We start from the raw sequence: 21,278 nt of genomic DNA, 5'->3' as shown, positions 1-21,278 counted from the left end.
GCCCTCCCACTGTGATGGTGAGGCCGATCTAATGGGAACTCACCAAGGTCAGCTGGACTGGGTCTGATGGAGCATGTGATCAAACCAGACTCTCTGAACGTGGCTTACATGGAGCGCTGACTGAGAAGCCAAGGACAATGGCACTGGGTTTTGATTCTACTCCATGTACTGGCTTTGTGGGAACCTAGACTGTTTGGATGCTCACCTTCCTAGACCTTGGACTTCGCACAGGGCAGAGAACCCTGACTGCTCTTTGGACTGGAAAGGGAGGAGAAAGGGGAGTGGGGGGAGGGGGAAGGAAATGGGAGGAGGGGAGGAGGGGAAATTTGTATTAATAATAATAATAATAATAATAATAATAATAAACAACTATGCCTCCAGGGAGCTCCCTTGCTTTCACTGCACTTGACTCCATTGCTTGACTCCTTGTTCTTTATTGTTCAACCTTGACCACAGCCCAGTAAAGAATGAGCCTACACATACCCCCAGCTTGTCTCTGATAAGCACAGTCTGATTATGGGGAAATAAGTAAGTTGTGTAAATCAGAGACACTCCAAAGAAAGTTCTAGAATACCCTTAAAAGTAATGATAGTAGCCAGCATTTGCAATATGCTAGACTCTTTGGTTATCATAAAAGCTCTAGATAGCACGTCAAATTCTTTTCAATGAGAATACTCTCAAACGAGACCACAAAAAGCAGAAGTAATTTGTTTGGAGGTATGATAATTAATAAGGAGCAAGGCTAAAATGGCTTAAAGTCTTTAATGCTAGCCCTCTCCTGTCTTCTACAGGCAACTTTCTATTGAGTTTCTAAGCATTTTTCTAACCTTCATCTGCTCTTTCACTGCACAGGATGACACAGACAATTCAGAACTGACACAATCGTTCGCATTTTAAAGAACCCCTAAGGTCAATCTTGGGGGTCATCCCGAGCCCACAAGCTTCTGCCTCTTCTTCCTATTTCTGTTAAGAGAAAAAGAAATGTTCCCAACACAGACTGAAAATCTACCCTTAATGATAGCTTTTGTACTCTGAATTTCAGACAGAACGTACTGGCCTAGTCCTAATACCTATGTTTAGACACAAAATCATATTCCTGCAGAAGCCGGCTAACAACCAGTCATTATTGTCTACCCCACTCACGGGTGCATGACCCCATCGCAGGGGGCCTGGAGGTCAAGTCTGAGACTCTCCCTTCCCATGAATGGGAGCCTGAGTGCTTCCTAATCATTTAAACCAATCACATTGAACTCCATCCAAGCCAAGTCAGTCTCCTTAACCCAGAAATAGAGCATTGTGGTTAAAAAAGAAAAGTTTCTGGAGCCATGCAGTCTTGTCTGCATCTCAGTTCTTCCTCTGACCAAAGCCTGAGCGCACTGTCTGCTTTTCTGTCCCTTGGTTGCTTACCTCTCTGAGGATCCCCAGGGAGAATAGATAGATGAGGCACACTCCCAACACAGTGAGCAGCAAGCACCAAGCCTAGATGAGCGAGCCGTACAATTTCTGCTCAAGGCTCTTGAAGGACAGGCAGTGTTTGCTTCATACTTTTTAGAACTGCTAAAGTCTAACGTGGGATCTGCTTCGTGACAAGTAGTCAAATATTAATTATCCAAATGAAGAGCACGGATTAGAAAAAATAAGAACGACTCTACAAACCGCCATCAAAAATTCATTATTCCCCAATATATACAGCAACACCTTGAACAAAAGCCAACACCGGCACATTTGTGTAGAAAAGAGGGCTGGCTAGCATTTATTTCTGAGTTTGTGGTATTGTTTTTCTGGGAGGTTTTGGGTTTTGTTTTTGGAACACTGAATCTTTGTTTGCTACTTTCCAGGGCCATGCCAATTTCTATTAGCTCTTTAATATCTGGCCTAGAAGTTTGAGATCACAAAACAGTGGCAGAACCAACAACCCCAGGAGGTGGCGGGGGAGGGGGAGCAATAACAATAATGAAGTGGAGGCCTGCACAGGCAGGCCAGGGGCTGCAGGCCTGATCCTGCACACACTGAACAATTTTCTATGTGACTGATTTGCTGACGAAAGGGCAGCCCCTCTGACTGCTAGTCACCAGCCAGGGGGAATTATGTCATCCCTCAGAGCCATGTCCCTGGGCACTAAGAACCCAGCTGTCACTGTCAGAGGTCACCTGTCTGGGCTGGCTGGATGAGGAGCAGCCTAGGTTAAGGAAAACGCAGAGATGACCTGGTTTGGGACTCTGAAATCACAGCCTGGTGCATGCATATCTCAGAAGCCATGCGTGGTGGTTTGAAAGAAAATGGTCTCTATAGGCTCATAGGGAGTGGCACTATTAGGAGGTGTGGCCTTATTGGAGGAAGTGTGTCACTGGGGTGGCCTTTGAGGTTTCAAAAGCCCAAGTCAAACTCAGTGACTCACTCTGCCTGCTGCCTGCCAATCTGGATGCCGAGCTCTCAGATACCTCTCCAGCACCATGTCTGCCAACCAACTGCCATAATGGCCACCATGGTGCTAATAGACTAAATTTCTGAACTATAAGCCAGCCCCAACGAAACAATTTCCTTTATAAGAGTTGCCGTGGCCATGGTGTCTTCTCGCAGCAGTAGAACATCGACTAAGACACCACGCTTACCTTAAAACGGTTTCATTCCTAAACATGTGGAAACTCAGGGGGTTGCAGCACAAGCAAGACAGAAAGATCTTTGGGAGACGCACTACTGGCAACCAAACCAGAAATGAAGGACTTGCAGTTCCTAGCAACCAAAGAATTTTCTGGAACGGAGGACTCATCCTGCCTCGTCTGTTTTGAGGCCTTAGGTAGAACATCCAGTACAACAAAAATATAAGATTTTAAGAAGAGGATTTTCTGGCCAGGTAAGGTAGCACATGTCTATAGTCTCTGTACTTGGGGGAGAGAGAGGCAAGGGGTGCCCCAGGATCTTAGTTTCCCTTTTCACCCCGATTTTACTTGCAAATATGTATAAGATAATTAATATTCATAAGGCTTGCCTCTCCCTTTATCTACAAATATAACATGTTTAAAGCCAGGTGAATAACAAATAATTGCTCCAGACGTACAGAACTGGCCCAGTAGGTCATCTTAGTTATAAACCCCAAAGCCCAAAGATGCCATGGGTCTCTGAGCCGCCATACTACCCCCAGGATCTGGAATCATGTCCAGAACACAGTGACCGGCAACACAGTCACCAAATGAATGAATCAGTAAATGTAACCTGTAGCCTTAGAAAATCATGAGGACTGACCGTGCAATCACCCCACCTTTGATTCTAAAGGGACAGCTTTGTCATCTCTCATCCTCCTCGCATCCTTACAATAACAGCTGTGGCCACTGTGATCAAAATGCTCCCACCCAGTTCCCTCAGGCAGCTGCCACGTCTTAAATTCAATCCTCTGACTAAAGCATGGTGGGACCAAGGTCAAGAAGATAATTATTCAGAGATCAACTGTCCATCCCCAGGATCTTGTCATAGACATTGTGGTCAGAAGATTACAAGTCCATGAGGGAGGGAGGAGACAGTGGCACATGCCCAAAGCCAGGCACCTAGACTCACATAGAAGCTCCCCCGTCGAGCCATTAGAGTGAATTTCCCCTTAATGGGGAAGTGTTTCTCTTGATCTTGTACATATTCTACAGGCCCATAGTGGGGACCTAATTAAAAGAGCCTGACTCTGAAGTTTAAGAAGGCAAGATTCAAGTCCTGCCTGTTCTTATCCTACCACTACAGAGGCGCAAGAACTTTGCCCTTTATAAAATAGGACAGTGAGAATGGCTACCTACATGGGCATAGAAAGAGCCACATGCAGCCAGTAATACAGAAACACCCTAGCACTCAACCATACCACTAATATTCAAGGAAAGTGCCAAGTGGTACTCATCAAACATTGCTCATGGTCTAGGTTCTGAGTAAAGCACCTGAGACTCCACTTGGAAATATTAAAAATACATGCAAGATCATGAGTGGGTTGATATGTGGCTCAGTGGGTGATAATACCTGCTGGCCTTCCAGAGGACCCAGGCTCGGTACCCAGTAAACACAGACTCACAACCTCATGTAACTCCAGGTCCAGAGGATCTAAAACATTCTTCTGTTCCCCTCAAGTATAAACACACACACCACACACACACATACACACACACAAATATATACATGCATATAACACAAACACACACAATTACACACATGCATACATACACTCATATACATACACACATACACACATGCATACACACACTCATGTACATACATAAATGCATATACACGCATACACATACACAAATATACACATGCATACACACACACAAACACAAACCACCTAAAATTGAAAAAGAAAAATCATAAGGTAAGATCCAATAAGAAAGTTCCCATTTGCCAACAGAGTCACTGGACCAGCCATGGAGGGAAAGGAAAAGTAGGGTGAGCAGTGTCCCATACCCCACCACAGTCTGGACCAGGCCTCTGTTAGGCAAATGGACATTACGGGATTCTCAGTACGGAAAGGCAGCCACAAACAGAAGATGCCAGTGTTAAGGTCTATCTATCTTAGGCAGCAGTGGGGTGTCAAGAAAGTCAGTGTTCTGGCACTGAGGCAGCCCCTTTACACTTATTTTGCTGGGATAGAACCAACCTATACCCAAGAAATGTTTTCTAATAAGGGCAAAATAAATCCTTGTTACATTCAGGCACTTAGAATGGGAGAGGGGAGAATGTTCTCCCTGGTGGAGAACCTTATGTAGCTAGAAACATTCTCCTTTAAAACGCCTCCCCTTCTGAGTGTGTATCTATCAGAAGAAACATCTGCCAAGTGACCACATGAGTTCCACTAAGGACATAAAGCACCCAAGAACTCAGATCCTGATAAACAACTGCAGCAAATCATCGTCCATACTGCTGAAGCATCCTTCCTTCCCCCATGTCAGTCACTGCAGCCTCCCCATGAGTTTACGCTTTGTGGACTGCAGAAGATGAATGCTTTATGGCTTTCACCAGGGCTGGTCAGTGCAACGTGTCTGATGCAATTGCACTGGGAACGGGGAGATAAGCGATTGTGACAAGGGAGAGTGTCGGGGATAAAGAAATTCTCAGAACAAATGACTTTCACATCAAATCCATGGAAACTCAGTTCAAAAGCACGTTGGAGGTGCCTTACTCCACAGCCAAAGAAATGCATGAGCATGGTCGCCTTTGCTCATTCCATTACATTCCTTGCAAGCCACATTGGAGAGGCAAGGCAGAGAGTTGGTCGGGGAAAGAGACAGCAGTTCCTGAACGCCAGTGATATGACCATTCTCTAACCAAGCCCTGATCGCGTCCGTATTCTCTGGAATCTGGGAGAGGACCAATGACTATTCCTTTTACAATAAGGAGGAGCTTAGGTTCAGTGGGTAAAAGGGCAAATCCATCCAACGCTAGCACCCGTACTCTTTGCCCTCCTTTACATTACACGATGCTGCAATATTCTCCCCACTGGCCTTCCAACTTCTCTGTTCTCCAATCCATCCTCCTCTTCGGTAAAAGACTTACTTTTCTAGCATGAAATTTCTATCATGTCTCCGCTTCCTACAGTATAAATTCCAAACTCCTCTGAAAGGCATGGGAGGGGCCTTCCCAATCCCACCCAACTATTTCCCACGGATTCATCTCTGCCTGCCTCCACCCACCCATTCCAGTTCAAGCTGTGCTGACCATGGTAGCTTTCTCTCAAGTCACTGAGATGCCCTTCAACTATGATCTACATAAATGAACCCCTCTCGCTGGTGGAGGGTATGAGATGGGCGATCAGCGTGCCTACCAATAAATTCTGCATCGTTCACTTACCACCCAGGTAACTCAGAGCATGTAACTTCACCTCCTGATATCTGTTTCCTCATCTGTAGAGAGGCACCAAAGACAATCTTTATGGAATAGATAGCTGTGGGGATGAAAGGATGTAAATATCCATAGAGCATCCCTAGACTTCTGATTTCCTGGCTTTTGGGGGCCTAACACTTTCAAATAGTTCCGATTCAGAGAATTCAGATTATTGGTTGCATGCTTCTTCCTTCAGATCTTTCCAACTAATTTGTGTTAGACTAGACTACTCCTTATGCTGTATTTTGTAAGCTATTTAGTGGTCTCCCTGGTTTCTACCCACAAGATATCTATAGTATCTCTGCTGTATGACAACCGAAAATATCTCTACATACAGTCAAATGCTACCACGGAGGCAAATTCCATACTTCCATACCTCCCTTGGGAAATACCACTTTGAGCCTTGGGTTACAGCTCAGTGCTAGAACACTTGTCTACCATCTGCAAGACTGTGGGTTCAGTCTATCAATTCCAATACTGGCCCCATAGAAGAACTACTGTTTGCAGCTCCAAGCCAAATGAATGCATCCATCACCAGCCTCTTTGGAGTGTTCATCATGCCACAGTGTAAACCCTTCCTAGTGAATTACTACTTTTAGACTCCCAGCATCCAAAGGGCAGAAGAGTTTACATTTTTTTTTTTTTGATAATAAAAATTTGAGTTCAGGGAGGCTAGCAACTTCCTCAAGCTGTGTCTTGGTCTCGTCCTATCTAACTCCAGCACCCATTTCATAACTTGCTCCCAGAGGAGCTCCGTAGCAATTTCAAGAATGAATACATAGACTGATACACGAACCGAAGAAGTAATGAATGAGGCCATCTCCTTCATAATAACTATCATTTTCTGACTCTCGGGGACAGTGAACTATCAGTCTCTCAGACGTGCCACAGTATCAAAATGATTCAATTTATCAGAAAATCCATCCCAACTTTGGTTATTCCAAAGGATCTGGGCATTTTGTCAGAATTTTGCTGTTCAAATACTCTGTATTTGTTCTCAGTAATGTAAACTATGCCTTCGAGCTTTGATTTATCACATTTTCAAGTAATCTGCACTGAAATATAAATTTCTATCCACTGGTCACTCCTTTCCAACAGCAGTGAGATTTCTCCAAGAGATCACAACTCACAGAAAAACCTTTTAGTTATGAAGGAAAAATCACTTTTAAATATTATGCTTCTTAGAAGCTCTACATCCAGTGCTGGGCAGGGATGAAGTGTGCAGTTGTTGCACTAATCCACAGGTGTGGATGGTTGCATACACATGAAGTATCAAGATTTGAAGGGCAAACACAATGACCTGATTCTTTTTTGGCAACATTTGTAGTAACTAAAACTATTTAATGTGTATTGTGATAAATACTATAGATAGGCATGATAATAAGCCCTATGTCATAGCAGACAGACTAGAAAATATTCCAGGTCTAAGGCTGATACTCAATGAGTATGGAGGGAAGAAACAGAAAGTTCTTTCTGCTAAATGCAAGGCACTCCAGTACTTCGTAAGTAATGGAAAGGTTGAATGCAGGCACGTATTTGAGAGAGAGAATCAAGTTCATCATAGAACAAGATTTGTGGGTTCAGTGAATGACGCAGGATACTACCCCTTACTCTGAATCCCAGATAGCTGACACTCGGTGCTTAGGAAGTTACTCAGTCCTTTAGAATGTGTTCCTTCTAATAATGCCAATAATAAGGTCAATAATGCCGTCCTCGAACACTGTGTTAGTTTCAACACCACGAAAAGTATCTGAGGAGGTCAACTTAAAAGAAAAAAGAGTTGTTTTGGTCACTGTTTGGGAAGTGTTAACCATGTTTGCTTGGCTCCATTATTAAGGGCGTGTGTTGAGGCAGAACAGCATGAAAAGAAGCATGTAGCGGAGCAAAAGCTACTCATCTTATGGTTGCTAGGGAACTGGAAGACAGGGCAACAAGAGTCTGCCAGGACAAGATCTGCCCTGAGATAAGCAGGTCCCAACCAACCTCCTATTTCCATCAGACACCACCTCCTAGTTTTGCCTAGTAATGCCATCAAGGTATGAATTCACCAATGGATTCATCCACTGATGAGATTTGGTCCTCATGATACAGTCGCTCTTAAAAGTTCATCAGTTGTCAACCAAGCCTTCAGTGTTTAAGCCTTTTGAAATACATTATATCCAAACCACAGCAATCATTGTTGTAAAGATGGTATAAAATAATATATGTAAAGTGCCCACTTCCTAACAGATGTCTATAGCACTATGCCAATTATTACAACATCATCTTCGGTGTATACACAGCTCATGTAACAGAGGAATCATAGAGGTAAACAAACCATGACACAATCTCGCTCATATGTAGAATATAAGAGTTGATCTTAAGGGGTGGTGATATTAGCTTGATCATTAAAATGAGCTCCAACCCCATAATCCATGAAAAAAATAACAAAAAAAAACCAGGCATGGTGGTATACACTTATGATCTCAGCACTGGGGGGCAGTAAGGAAGATCCCTGGGGCTGACCAGGCAGCCAGACTCGCCTATTTGACTAGTGCAAGTCTAGTGAGAGACAATGTCTCAAAAATAAGGTATATGATTCCTGAAGAATGACAAAATCAGAGTAAATCAACATGTATTAGTGGACTTGTATTTGAAAAATCTAAAATCCTTTTGCCCGCTGCCACCTCTGGTCACCATATCTGAAAATGTATGATACATAACACAGCCTAATCTCATGTCATGGTCCCTCTACACCTACACTGGCAAGTCCCTCATTTGCTGGCTTCTTTGAAGTATAACACATGTGACTTCCGCAGAGAAGATTTCCCTGACCGACAAAGGCTATATCTGGCCACCATCCATTGCCAAAGGCTGCTGGATGTTAGACATACACTCCCAGCTCACCTGGATCAATGTCTCCAGCTCCTGCGGGCTCACACAGATGTGATCTCTCAAGAATTCTGCCTTCTCCAAGGCGATGGTGTTCTTCTGACTGCTCTCAAAGGGTTGCTCCAATGCCCGGAAGACAAGGCCACCTGTGACGAGGTAGACCACCACCACCACAAAGATGGCAACCACTGTTTTCCACTTCATAACTGTTTGCAGGCCTCCCTGGGAGGCTCCTTCCATCCTGGCTACCACCGTGGCTCGGGAGGAAATGGAGAGGCGGGGAACCGGATGGTGTCCGTTAGTGGCACTCTTGGGCTGGCACACTGGTGGAGCTGCTGCAGGCACGGCCACTGAGGAAGCAGGTAGAGAAGAGGAGAGAATTTGTTCATCAGTAGAATACACTAAACTCATCAGAAACAAAGAACATATGTCTTCCTTCAGCCGCCTTTCCAAATGTTAGGATGAAAAACTGGTTTACCAGGGCTGCAGGTGGAGAATTTGATCTGTTGTTAAGTACCTGGTTTTGGCTGTTAGTTTTTTAATGAGTTCTAGAAAGTGAGCATCAGGAGTCCTGATTCTAAAGGAAAAGACTAGTAGTGAGTTAGAAACACTTAGATTGTCCTACAAGGACCCAAACTGGAAAGTTATCTATATTTATTTATACCTCAACGCCTCTCTCGGCTCCCATGTTCAAGTATGTACAAATAATCATACTTGAAAAACAAACCTATTATTCAGACTGAAGAAAAGTAAACAGAAGAGAGATACACGGTTATTCTGTTCAAGTACAAAAACAGAGAAGAAATGGACATCTAGTGACTTTAACAGGCCTTGAACACTGGGAAAATGGTACTTGCAGGCATGAAGTCCAGAGTTTGAATCCCTGGCACCCATAAAAAGCCAGGTACAAGCCGGGCGGTGGTGGCGCACGCCTTTAATCCCAGCACTCGGGAGGGGCTGAAGCAGGCAGATCTCTGTGAATTCAAGGCCAGCCTGGTCTACAATGAGCTAGTTCCAGGACAAGCTCCAAAGCTACAACAAAATCCTGTCTCAAAAAAAAAGCCAGGTGAAGAAGCCCATCCCTGTGACCCTAGCACTGGGGTTGGAGACAGGCAAATGCCTGGTTTGGGTTAGTCAACCAGTCTATCCAACCATTGAGTTTCTGATTCATTGAGAGACTCTGATTCCAAGCAATAACATAACAATAGGAAACACCTGACTCTGACCTACACACACACACACACACACACACACACACACGCGCGCGCGCATGCATGCAAACAAATCCACATACAAACATATAATCATACATACATATGCCCCCCAAGCAAAACAAAAGATACACACAAACACAGAGAGGTAGGAGAGTGCATAATTAAAAGCCTCTCTTCTCACTAAGAAGGGAAGATGCTGATCCCAAGCTAAGGAAGAAGGATCAAAGGTCAGGCACAGTAGAGAGTTTGGGGACTTGCCAAGATAGGTGGCTATAATTGGGGAAGGAAGCAAGAGTGATGGTTTATGTCAATTAGCCCTCTTGCCTGAAAAAAAAATAAGAAGAATAAAATAGATCCCGAGTGCATTGCTTAATAGAAAATGCAATGACTTTGGTGTAACCACTCCTGAGCTATTAGCAATGGAATTTTTTTCTCTAGTTGTCATCCAATAAGATGCCACTGGAAATGAAATTTCCCCTGGTGCTCGGAACACAGAATTTGTTAAGGTCCCCAGGTCTCTATAAAGGCAATTTCATTACCGTAGAAATAAATACATTAAGCTGGCAGTTTCTCTGCCCGTGCAGGAGGTTAGAGGTAATGGCACACGCTACAGAGTTCTGTCTTGTGCGTCAATGAGCAGTCACGGCACGTAGATACATTCTAGTTTTCATTGTCCTGACTCTCATTATGGCCTCTGCTTGGGCAGCACCCGGGCTGTTGTGAAAATAAGGTATTAGCGCATACACGTGACAAATAATACCGCCCCAGTGGGGCCAGTCTGCACCACACCCAGACTGGTGTTGTCACGGTGATTCTGTCATGTCACTCTACGTTGAAAATAGGCCTGACCTGATCAGGATCACACCTGGCTAGAGGCGTGGTTGCTTAGAAAAATCTATTTCTATAAATATCTGCTTCCTTGGGCCCTAGAAATCCGTTTTTGTCTTTGAAACCATGATGATCATGCACCTTTTACTAGATATTACTCTGTTCAACAGTTACTCGATATTAAATTCTTCTTGGACTTAATGTGAAAACAATATTCTCTGTGGTCTCCACACTGCCTAGAAATCAGAATCATCCAGACAGGCATTCTTTTCTTTGGCCCTCCTCTAAAGGCATTGAACTTGGGCTCCCACTTGCCCTCGTAGACCCTCTGGATAGTCTTTTTGGTCTAGGACAGTTTGCTCCAGCACTTCTGCCTCTCCATCCATGACTACAGCCTCATGCAGGCTATCGGCAAGTCTTGTCTAGAACAACCTAGTAGGTTCGTAAGTCACTTCCCTATCCCCGCTTCTACCCAACTGAAACCTTACTTCTTGACGCACCTCTTCCCATTCACCCCAAGGTTGGCAGAAAAAAAATACCCACATCTTAACCCCAGCACCTGTGAAAACACTACCTTATATCACAAGATGTGAGCAAAGATGCTGAAGTGAGGAGATTATCCTAGACTGTGGGTGTGGTCACAGGACCACGGGACAGCAATGCAGGTGGAGAATAAAGGCAAAGGCATAGGTTGGAGTGAGTCATGCAGCTGTGAGCCAAGAGATACGGTCCCACTAGAAAATGGTTCTCCCCTACAGCCTCCAAAAGAAACCAGCTAATTATAAATTGCTGGTTGAGGCTGCTATGTTTGTGGTCCAAAGAAATAAACATACTCTGCTAGATTAGTCTCCCTGGCCCAGCACCGACTGCCCCAGGCTTCTAACATAACAGGCTCACCTCCCAGATTCCTTGTTAGACTAACAGATCTATAGTCAGGCATCGTATCAGCCCCCTCTCTTCTGTGTCCCCAGGAATCAGCATGGTGACTGACGCACAGTAGGCAGCCAATCAATGATGACCGGATAAGGCGTTAGAGAGGGAACGAAGGAGAGTTGGCACAGTGCAATCACACGCACAGTGCAGAATAAGCATTGTCAAACTAAAATTAATGATGAGGCACCAGTAGAGAAAAGCTGGCCCTTGCACACAGCAGCACCCTGTTCTAACCACCGCACAGCAGCCCCGAATCTGCAAACTCATACCCGCATGGTTCTCAGCCCAAGGTTGCTTCTTCCTCTGTGAAATCTTTCTGGTCTCTTCTGTGCAGAGTCACCATCCTGTCTCCACAGCCTGTCTTCCCACGAGTCTATGCTTTTGGAGTCAGAGATCATCACTCTTCCCTTGTCTTTCTTATTTACACAGCTGTGGTTTTACTATGTAGCACAGGTTATACTTAATCTTGAAATTCTGTCTCTGTCTCTTGAATGCTGGGATGAGAAGTGTGTGCCGTGACTCAGGGGAAAGTGCATCTTCGGTTCTTGGTATAGCGCCAAAGAAAGGGTGTTTGTTTCCTATTGCTGTTGTCAGTCATTGCTGAGACATCAGGCCTTACACTGGATCTTTTAATTTGCTTTGTGCCCTTGGCTTCTGTTCACTTGTGGATAGATATTAGCCAGGTTCTGAGTTCTAAAATTTCAAACAAGGCTGACTAAGGGATGCCAATCCTTGGCCACCATGATCACTTCCCACCAAGGGCAACTGGATCATCTGACATCCCTGATCCTAAATACCATATGTTCCACCTCTTCTTAGTGTCCCCTAGAGAGGAGCCCTGTAGTCCTTCCACTGATGTCCTTATAAAGCTCTGAAGCCACCAAAAGTAGTCATGGCACCATACTCCAAAGAACTGGATATGTTATGATTAAAACAAGTGTGTAAATTAAATATTAAAATGTTAAACTTTTTATTGATTTTTATTGAGCTCTACGTTTTTCTCTGCCCCCATCCCTGCCTCTTCCCTCCCCTTCAACCCTCTCCCAAGGTCCCCATGCTCCCAATTTACTCAGGAGAACTTGTCTTAAAATGTTAAACCTTTGAGTAAATGAATAATCTTGAAGTTGGACATGAGATAGACAAGCTAACCGGACAAGAAAAAGACATGACTATGAGAAAAATAAAAGCTTATGGTTAACTAGCTTTTGCGTGCATTTGGCCCCACATGTATTAAATCAATCTACTTTGTATATTACAAAATAAACTTCCAAAAGACTATAACATCACATAAACATTTTAAAGGCCAAATATATTGCACAGTATAAAGGTAAATTTTCATGTGCTATCTAAAGCCTTAATGTTGAAAACATCAGGAGCCTTTGTCTACACAGGCCATAGACCCTAAGGAAGAGCCTCCACTCTTAATCTACTACATAGACATCATATTAAACTGACTCTTAAAGACTAATTGTTCCAGAGTGCTGCATCTCTCAACCCCCATCAGAGAAACTTCTTTTTGCAGTAGATCCCATTAGCACAGGGATACACAGCATATCGAGGTGAGAGAATGAATGAGAGCAGAATTCTCTGCCCTAAATGGGATGACTACATCACAAGCCCTCTTCCCAAGTCTCAGGGATTGTTGTGAGAGAAGAGACACACACACAAGAGGATACAGGCAGCAGTAACAGAACTAGATAGACTTTTTTTTTTAAAAAAAAAAAAGGACGTAAGAGTTGGATGGAAAGTTAAGAAGCAGATCTTGCAGGAATTTGGGGAGGGGATGAATATGATCAAAATTCATTATGTATGAAATTCTCATGAAACTAATAAAAAGGAGAAAAGAGCAGATGCTGGAAGCAAGGAACCCTTCCCTTTTATCCTTCAGAAAGCTCTCTGACCAAGGAAGAAGGAAAACAGCAAGCATCTAAGGGCATTAACAATACTGTAGACAACAAGAAGGCAGACTATGAGGCCGCTATTGTTCATGCTATAGGATAAACATGCAGGCAGTGGGAACAGGAGGCCAGAAGCTCATCCAGGGAAAGGATGCAGGGGCTGCTCTACCCGGAACTCTGCCTTCAGGACTCCAGCTGACTGCCTTGGCTTCCCAGTGCTTTCTGCTGATTTCAGTGTCTTGGTGATGTCTCTCTGCTACTCTTTGTTCATTAACTCAGAAGCCTCATAAGAAGGGGCACACTGTTCTGCGCAGGACTCTCGCTGGGAACCCCCAGCTGGCTGCCTCCCATGGGCTTCCCCAAGCCAATTTCTGCTGAATGTTTGTAGCCCCAGCCCCAGTTTGATGATGTTACCTTTTTGTTTTCTGAATCAGGCTATGCCCATCATCTCTACTCGAAGTGTGAGCACCCGATTTGGTGATGTTTTCCTATCTAATTGCTATTTCTCTTTATCTGCTACTCCACATTGATTCTTCTACATTTGCTTGCTTACAAACTCATCCAAAACTATTGTAGGTAGATCTTTTTCCAGCCAGTACAGAACAGATGGTTCTAGAAATCCCAGCACTCCCAATGCTAGGTGGAACTAGACTTGAGAATGGTCTTTCAGGCTTTAAGCCAGTTCTTTGTACCAGTTTGCTAAGGACTGTCCCCAGGAATAGAGTCGGAATCAAATCTGAAAAATGGCTCAGTGTGCAAAGCATCGGAGCAGAAAAACAGTTTTATCCCCAAACCATCAACTGGGTGACCTTGAAACTGTCACTTAGCTTCCCTGTTTGCTTGTCTGCGAAATGTAAATAATCACATCACTTCTTTTTAACATTATAGGGCTCTCAAGACCAGCAAATGAGCTGCCCCGGTTTGCAGACTGGAGTATATCTGCAGATGTCAGGATTCCTGGCGGGGACTTCAGAACATTACAAAACCTTTTGTGCATTTGACTAAAAATGGAGTCGGCTGCTTTAGCAAATATGACTGCACGTTTCAGCAGCTAGAAATGGATTTGGAGTCTGCTTCCCCTTGAGGTCAAATAAATTTTCAGAGGGTATTTTCATTACTCTGTTTATTCTCAAAAGCTAGAGTAGCTCTCACTGTCGCAGGAAGTTGCCTAGTGACCTGAGATGAGTCATGATCGTCTCTGTCTTCTTTTACAAAGAAACGAACTTGAATAGGGTCATGGTGGTGGTGGTGGTGGTGGTGGTGGTGCTGGTGGTGCCGGCAGTGGTGGTGATGGTGGTGGTGCTGGTGGTGCTGGTGGTGCTGGTGGTGCTGGTGGTGCTGGTGGTGAGAGCCCCAGCCAATGCTTGCCACTCTAATAAACACTGTTAACACATTGCATTGAAAATTTCACACTAGCATTTAACACATGATGTGTGTCCAGATCCTCCCAGAAGCAATGCCAAAAGGGAGCTAAATGTGCTCATGAGAAAAGCATACATGAAAAGAAATGAGGGAGTGTCAGGTTATCTAGAGTAGCCAGCAGACACTGTTAGTTTACCCTTGAGTAAAGAAGGGGGGAATGGTTATAAGCATTCTAGGCCATCTGCAGTCTAAGAAAGATCTGGAAAATCTGTCAAAGAGTTCTTGAGCCAAAGTCAGCCATCCAGGAAGCTCTGGGTCTTGCAAGTTTCATCCAGGCTGAGAGGAGCTCACAGGAAGCACACCTTCTGTACAGCTCCGGCAATATTTCACAGAAGCTTCCAGCAGCTCTTGGTCGATTACACGCCCTCCAATGGGAGGCCTGAAAGTGCAGCTTAGGGCCATCACAGCTCCGCCACAAAGATAAAGACGTTGAGATCCGGACAGGCTGGATGACTAAACCAAGGTCAAGTGGCCGGGATGGCCCAGCCCGGACTGCAGCTAGAACAGTCTGACTTGGGAGTTACCTCAGCAGTGGAGCGTAGGAAAGGAACAATTAAGAAGCCAGGCCTTTCTGTTCAAAACTCAGAAAGGAATTTGTTTCAGACAGGCATAAAAAACGTTTTCTGGTCTGTGGGGGATTCTCTTTCTACTTCCTAGCAGTGATAGGTGTTGGAGTGCATCAATAACGAATAGGTCCTATAATGCAATGGCTTATCACACTTCACAGCTCCCAAAGAAAAGTATTCAGCAGTAAAAGGGCCACAGAGAACTGATGAGAAAGGAAACATTGGGAGGGAGGTGGATGTGGTCAAAATATATGCATACATGTATGAAATTCTCAAAGAATAAAGACAGTGTTGGGAGACAACTCCCTTTCCGTTCATTTTTAAATATTTTCTCATGAATATTCACAACGTGTCGTCATTACCTGTGCGGGGGAGGGGACTGGAAACAGGAGCACAGGTGGAAGTCAGACTTTGGACGGCTGAGTAACTTTCTAGTAATTTTATATTACTATATATATTACCCGCGTCCTGTAAACTTTACTGTATTGTTTATCCTTAAAACCAATCAACAAACATTTGAGCTTGCCTTGTACCATGCTTGGTACTGGGAATACGTAAACAAGTAAGACACATCCCTTGCCTTCAGAGTGAGCAGTAGAATTTGGCGCCCACCTGTGCACACATGGATCTCACTTACGGACACAAGGCTTTTCATGGAGAACAGTGACTCTAACCTATTTTCCTTTCACGGGTAAGGAAACTGAAGCCCAGAGAGACTATCTTGAGTGACCTTTTTGGTAACAGGGGCAGGCTCGACTCTGTCTCCAGATGCCTAGCCTTGAGGGCCTCCACTGTCACAGTGTTGGAAGATAACAGCATCCGAAGGTCTAAAGATCTATGGAGAACCTGAAACAGCTCCCTCAGAGCCTCCAGCCTCACCCAGCAAAGTGGGTTTGCCTGGTAATCCAGGTGGAGTGCAATTGTGACTGCTGGTGGACTCACCAGAAATGGCAATCCAGTCCCCCTACCTCCCTCTCTCATCTCCTTCTTTCCACCACCAAAGCCTGAAATCCTTCTCAAGACATTTGCACATCAGCCCCCACCAAGTATCCTACAAACCCCAGCCTAAAGCTCACCCAGACTCCCTAAAGGGCTTCCCCCAGACCCAGGGTGTTTAGAGGAGGGTAGGATTGGTGAAAGAAAACAAATCCACCCCCAGCACTCCAACCACACCTGTCCATAACTATTAAGGCAGTCAGCAGCCAGAAGCCAGCCATTAGAAGGGAGTGTGCCAGCCAAGGAGTCCAGATACCCCAGCAGCCGAACATTGCTTGTCGTGTTTCCATGTGTCTCCTGTGTGTGAAGGTTCCTTACTGTAAAGGCAATGGAGCTAGTCCTTTTGAGAAAGGCAATGCAGTCCACTCTGTATATACAATCAGCAAGCCCACAAAGGGACACTGGAAGGGGGGGCTATGACTTGGAGTTAAGCGCTGTTCTCTCTACCCCATCCTTCCCAAAGCTTCAGTAGCTTCTTACAGCTCCACTCACAACCGCTAGGCTATGGAAGCAACCTAGCAGTCCGTCAACAGAGAACTAGTTAAGGAAAACATGGGCTATGTACACATGGAGTTGTTTCCAGCCATAAAGAATGAAATTACATCACTGCAGAAAAATGGATGCAACTGGAGATAATTACATCAAGCTCATTAAGTCAACCTCAGAAAGACAAATATTACATGTTTTCTCTCATTTGTAGACCCTGGATTTTACAAAGGCATATATAAAATCGTGTACCTATAGATAGCAGGCAGGTAGACGTGAGACTGTCTAGAAGAACAGCGGGGACTAGAGGGTGGGAGAGGGGAGAGCAGTGGAATCCAATGGAAGGACCCAACGTATATTATAAGCAGGTATGAAAATAGCCATAAGTAACTCAACACAACAGAAATTTAAAAGATTTAAAACTCCAGCATTCCCACCCATCCTGAGGATTTAAAAGCAGTTATTAGTTGCTGGGGGAGGGGAAGATATCCTACTTAGTGCTGCAGCCACTGGTAAGTTGTCCAAGTTCCTGAAATAACCCCTTCTGCCCATGTCATGATGAAACTTATTGAGTCACAGAAAAGAAGGTCAAAGGGGAGGATAATTGACATGGTCGAAATATATGTATGGAAATGGCGAAGTGAAACGCATTATTATGTATAATTACTATGTAATAATAAAAACCTTTGAAAAATAAACTCAAGATAGAACAGACCAAGATCTAAGACTCTAAGGAGCCAACTGAAAGAGAAAGAAGTGGCTAAGAGCAGGCTGGCCCCCTGCCTCATCCCTGCCCTCTCCAGTCGCCTCAGCAAGATGCCCATTTTCCTCTCACCTGAATCACTGCCACAGATTCTAGCCCCCTCTCCTTTAGTTCCATCCTGAACACCACAGCTCCCTGGAGCTCTCCAGGGAAGCAGATCTGCTACAGGTAGCACAGGGCCGGGGTAAAGAGCAGACTCTCCATGACTTGCTCCAAGACTCCCATCCAGGACTTGGCACTTACCTATCTCCACGTCCACTATCACCCACTTCCACACCCCGTGAACAACCTTTGCTCCAAATAAATGCAAACCTGTCCACACTAAGCCACCTAGTGATACCACTATGGCCTTGTTTCCCCATTCCCTTCTTCTTACTCCGTTTTTGATAAACTTCTAGCAGCTCACATGTGTCACCACCACTGGGAAGTCCTCCTTGATCAGCCACCCCCCAGGAAGGTCACACACCCACCTCTCTGCCTCAAGGTAGAATTTATGAGTGCTTATAAGTTGGGAGTTCATGACTAGATTTTGTTCCACTCCTGAATTTATCCATTCATCCATACCAGCACTTATAATACTGAGTTCCTATATCTGCTTCAAAGAGAAGTTGATGTTGGTAAATCAGCATGTAAAAGCAGTTCTGGCTATTGTATGTTTTCAGGGGCAGACATCCAGACTTGAGTGCTAAAGCTCTCAGAAGACAAAATGATCTGAGGACCATAGGGTGCCTGGTTTCTAGGAAGGAGTAAGGAGACACCGCACTGCCTTCCAAACACTCGGTTCTCTCAATGGAGTGCTAGAACGCTGTTTTATTCATCTATATAGAATGACTTTTTTGATCAAAATGAATCTATATAGTATCACCAATCACTCGTAGGGATTCTTCTCTCATTCTAAACAGGAAAAGTTCCCCTCTGGTCTGCCTCCCTTCTGACTAAGAAACTTGGATTTGAAGACACCCAACACTGTGAGGCTCTTCTTGCCACGCTCCATTACTGCACACCCCACATAGGATGAGTATAAAGGAAATGGGCTCATTTGAGGCTTAATGGACCAGCAACTCCATTTGGAGGACTAGTAAGCACATGGTTTCTCCTGATCTTCCCAAGATCTTCTGCATCTATTAAAGCAAAGCCATAGCACAAAGCAACAGCAATAACAGGGTGAGAAGGAGCCCAGAGAATAAGGCTTTTAGGGCTCAAGAAATGGTCACCCAGTCTACCCCCTGCTATGAGTTTACAATACAATATAGCTCCATAGTTCATAAGAAGCATTATGGGAGGCAGAAAGCAAACACTCTGGAAAAAGAGAGATTAATTCCCCCATTTTGTTCTTCTGCAGACTCTGCTCCAAATACACCCCTTCCCTCAACACGGGAAGACAAGGGAGGAGAATGCTCTTCAGAAGGGTCCACACATGGAGGCAAGGCATGTTGCTACTCAATGAACATGAGCCTTCTACATCATCCAGAGTGGAAAGGACTGTAGGATCCATGCAAATAATACAGCAGGCGTGCAATAGCTGTGTTGGGTGGGGGTGTAAGGGTACCGGGGCAAGGAAATGCTTTAGAGAGAGGGTGTTCACCAATATAGAAAGAGGATCAGAAGTCTGTCATAGAGCAAGGCAGGGGAGAAAGGAAGGGAAACAAGCCACAGGTACAAACACACTAGACTGTGAGCCAGTCAGGGATACTTAAAACATAACCAGGTCTGTAGGCCAGGAGGCAGGATTTAAAGGCAAAGCTGGAAACAGAAGGAGGCATAGTGAGTTTAAGGCATAGTGAGCATGGGGAGCCATTAAGGCCAACAAAACAAGAAGAGCCACAAAATCCTATGTGGGGCAAGTGAGCTGTGTCTAGCAACAGTTGGAAAGAGTTGTGAAGGAGAGAATATGGTAGATGTTAGTGGGCTGGAAAGATGGCTCAGCTATTAAAAGCACTTGCTGCACAAACATGAGGACCAGAGTTCAGGTCCCAGCACCCATATAAAAGCTGTGTTTGGTCCTTTGTGTGTCTGTAACAGCAGATATGAAGGCAATGGAGATAGGAGGATGCTGGGGCTTGCTAGATGCCAGCATGGACAAAAACCGCAAGCTCCTGACTCAGCAGGAGACCCTTTCTCAAAATAACAAGGCATAGCGTGATAGAGGAGGATGCTTAATGCCATCCTCTGATCTCTTTGCCAAGCATGCACACCTATTCACATGTCTGCAGACACTACACATGCTCAAAAAAAAGGTAAGTTTGCTGGGTTACATTATGCCCTTAACTTAGGCAATCACAAAAAAAGACAAAGGGAGAGGAGAGAAACAAGGGCTGTTAAGTAAATAAAACCCACAGAACCCCATGATCAGTGGAAAAGCAGAAGTGTTGGAGGGGGCAGTCACAGAGCACAGTGTTCTGCAAGGAAGAAAATGCAGGAGACTTGGGTCTACTGTCCCACAGCACATCCAGAGGAGCTGTCCCAAAGACACCAAGCCCAAGGAACTGGAACTCAGTGGGGAATCCATCTGGACCCCTGGGTATGAGTGTGATGAGTGTCTACGTAGTAGGGAAGCTGCAAGACTGAAGGAAATAGTCCAGGGGGAGCCGTAAAGTGAGAAGAGAGTAAAAGATGAGCTCAAGGGAGCAGCATTTAAGGGACAATGAATGAGCATAATGCACAAAGGAGGCTGAGAACAGAGAGACAGTGGGGAGGGCAACTCAGAGGTAGCTTCTCAGACAGAGCGATGATGGCTCTTCTACCTGTGGCACATACAGCATCGTCCATTAGGCCTAGCCCACAAGTGCGGATCTGTGCCAGATGAATTTTTCCTGTCATAGATAATCATATGTCTGTCTTCACCATATCCCCTCCCTGATTACCGGAAACCCTTCTTCAATGGAATACCTGTTCTAGAACTTGTGGGTTTGCTAGAACCCTTGAAAGCGGATAGGTTGAATTTATCACTACCCCCCCCAATAAAGTAAACCCTCTCCCACCCACTCAGGCACAAAGAGCCTGGGACCCAGAGTAACTCCTGTATTTGCTGGGTTGGGGACCCAGTTATCCATTGTGCTCTCCTTTGTCCTGACCCCCAAGGTCAAGACTGTAGAGATGAACAGCCCCCACTGGGGGTTCTTGTGGTCTAACCCAAAATACTTCTGTAATATGTTTTGATTTATGCCCCCATGTTTTTCCCTCCACTATCTAAATTAACGAGAACACTTTCACAGGGAAAAATCATTCCCCATATTCTAGGATTAAAAATAATACACACAGTTGCATCGCCTAAAATATCTTCTTTCCCCTGGGATGGAGTGCTTGAAATCCTATTTTGAATACCACTGGCAGGGCCTTTCCTTTAAGTTAGAGGTTTCCCTCTCCCAGGAGTCTTATAAAAAACTGTTACCTCTCTTTACTGGGTCCCCCCCATCTAGTCTCCAGGCGACAGCCAGGAAATCCCGCTAGG

The 21,278-nt window shown here is 44.8% G+C and overlaps 1 protein-coding gene across 1 annotated transcript in view; it reads right to left on the bottom strand.

Moving 5' to 3' along the window:
- Kcnk10 (potassium two pore domain channel subfamily K member 10) overlaps positions 1 to 21,278 on the bottom strand; it is a 126,461-nt gene that overhangs the window by 63,531 nt on the left and 41,652 nt on the right. The window contains exon 2 of the mRNA XM_038338114.1: positions 8,737 to 9,071. Coding sequence (XP_038194042.1) covers positions 8,737 to 9,071 — 335 coding nt within the window. The remainder of the gene's footprint in view (positions 1 to 8,736; positions 9,072 to 21,278) is intronic.

The sequence above is a fragment of the Arvicola amphibius genome, chromosome 7 (genome assembly GCF_903992535.2).
Source record: "Arvicola amphibius chromosome 7, mArvAmp1.2, whole genome shotgun sequence".
Lineage (NCBI taxonomy): Eukaryota > Metazoa > Chordata > Mammalia > Rodentia > Cricetidae > Arvicola > Arvicola amphibius.
Note: the sequence above shows the minus strand (reverse complement) of the source record. Positions and strands in the feature narration are given on the sequence as shown.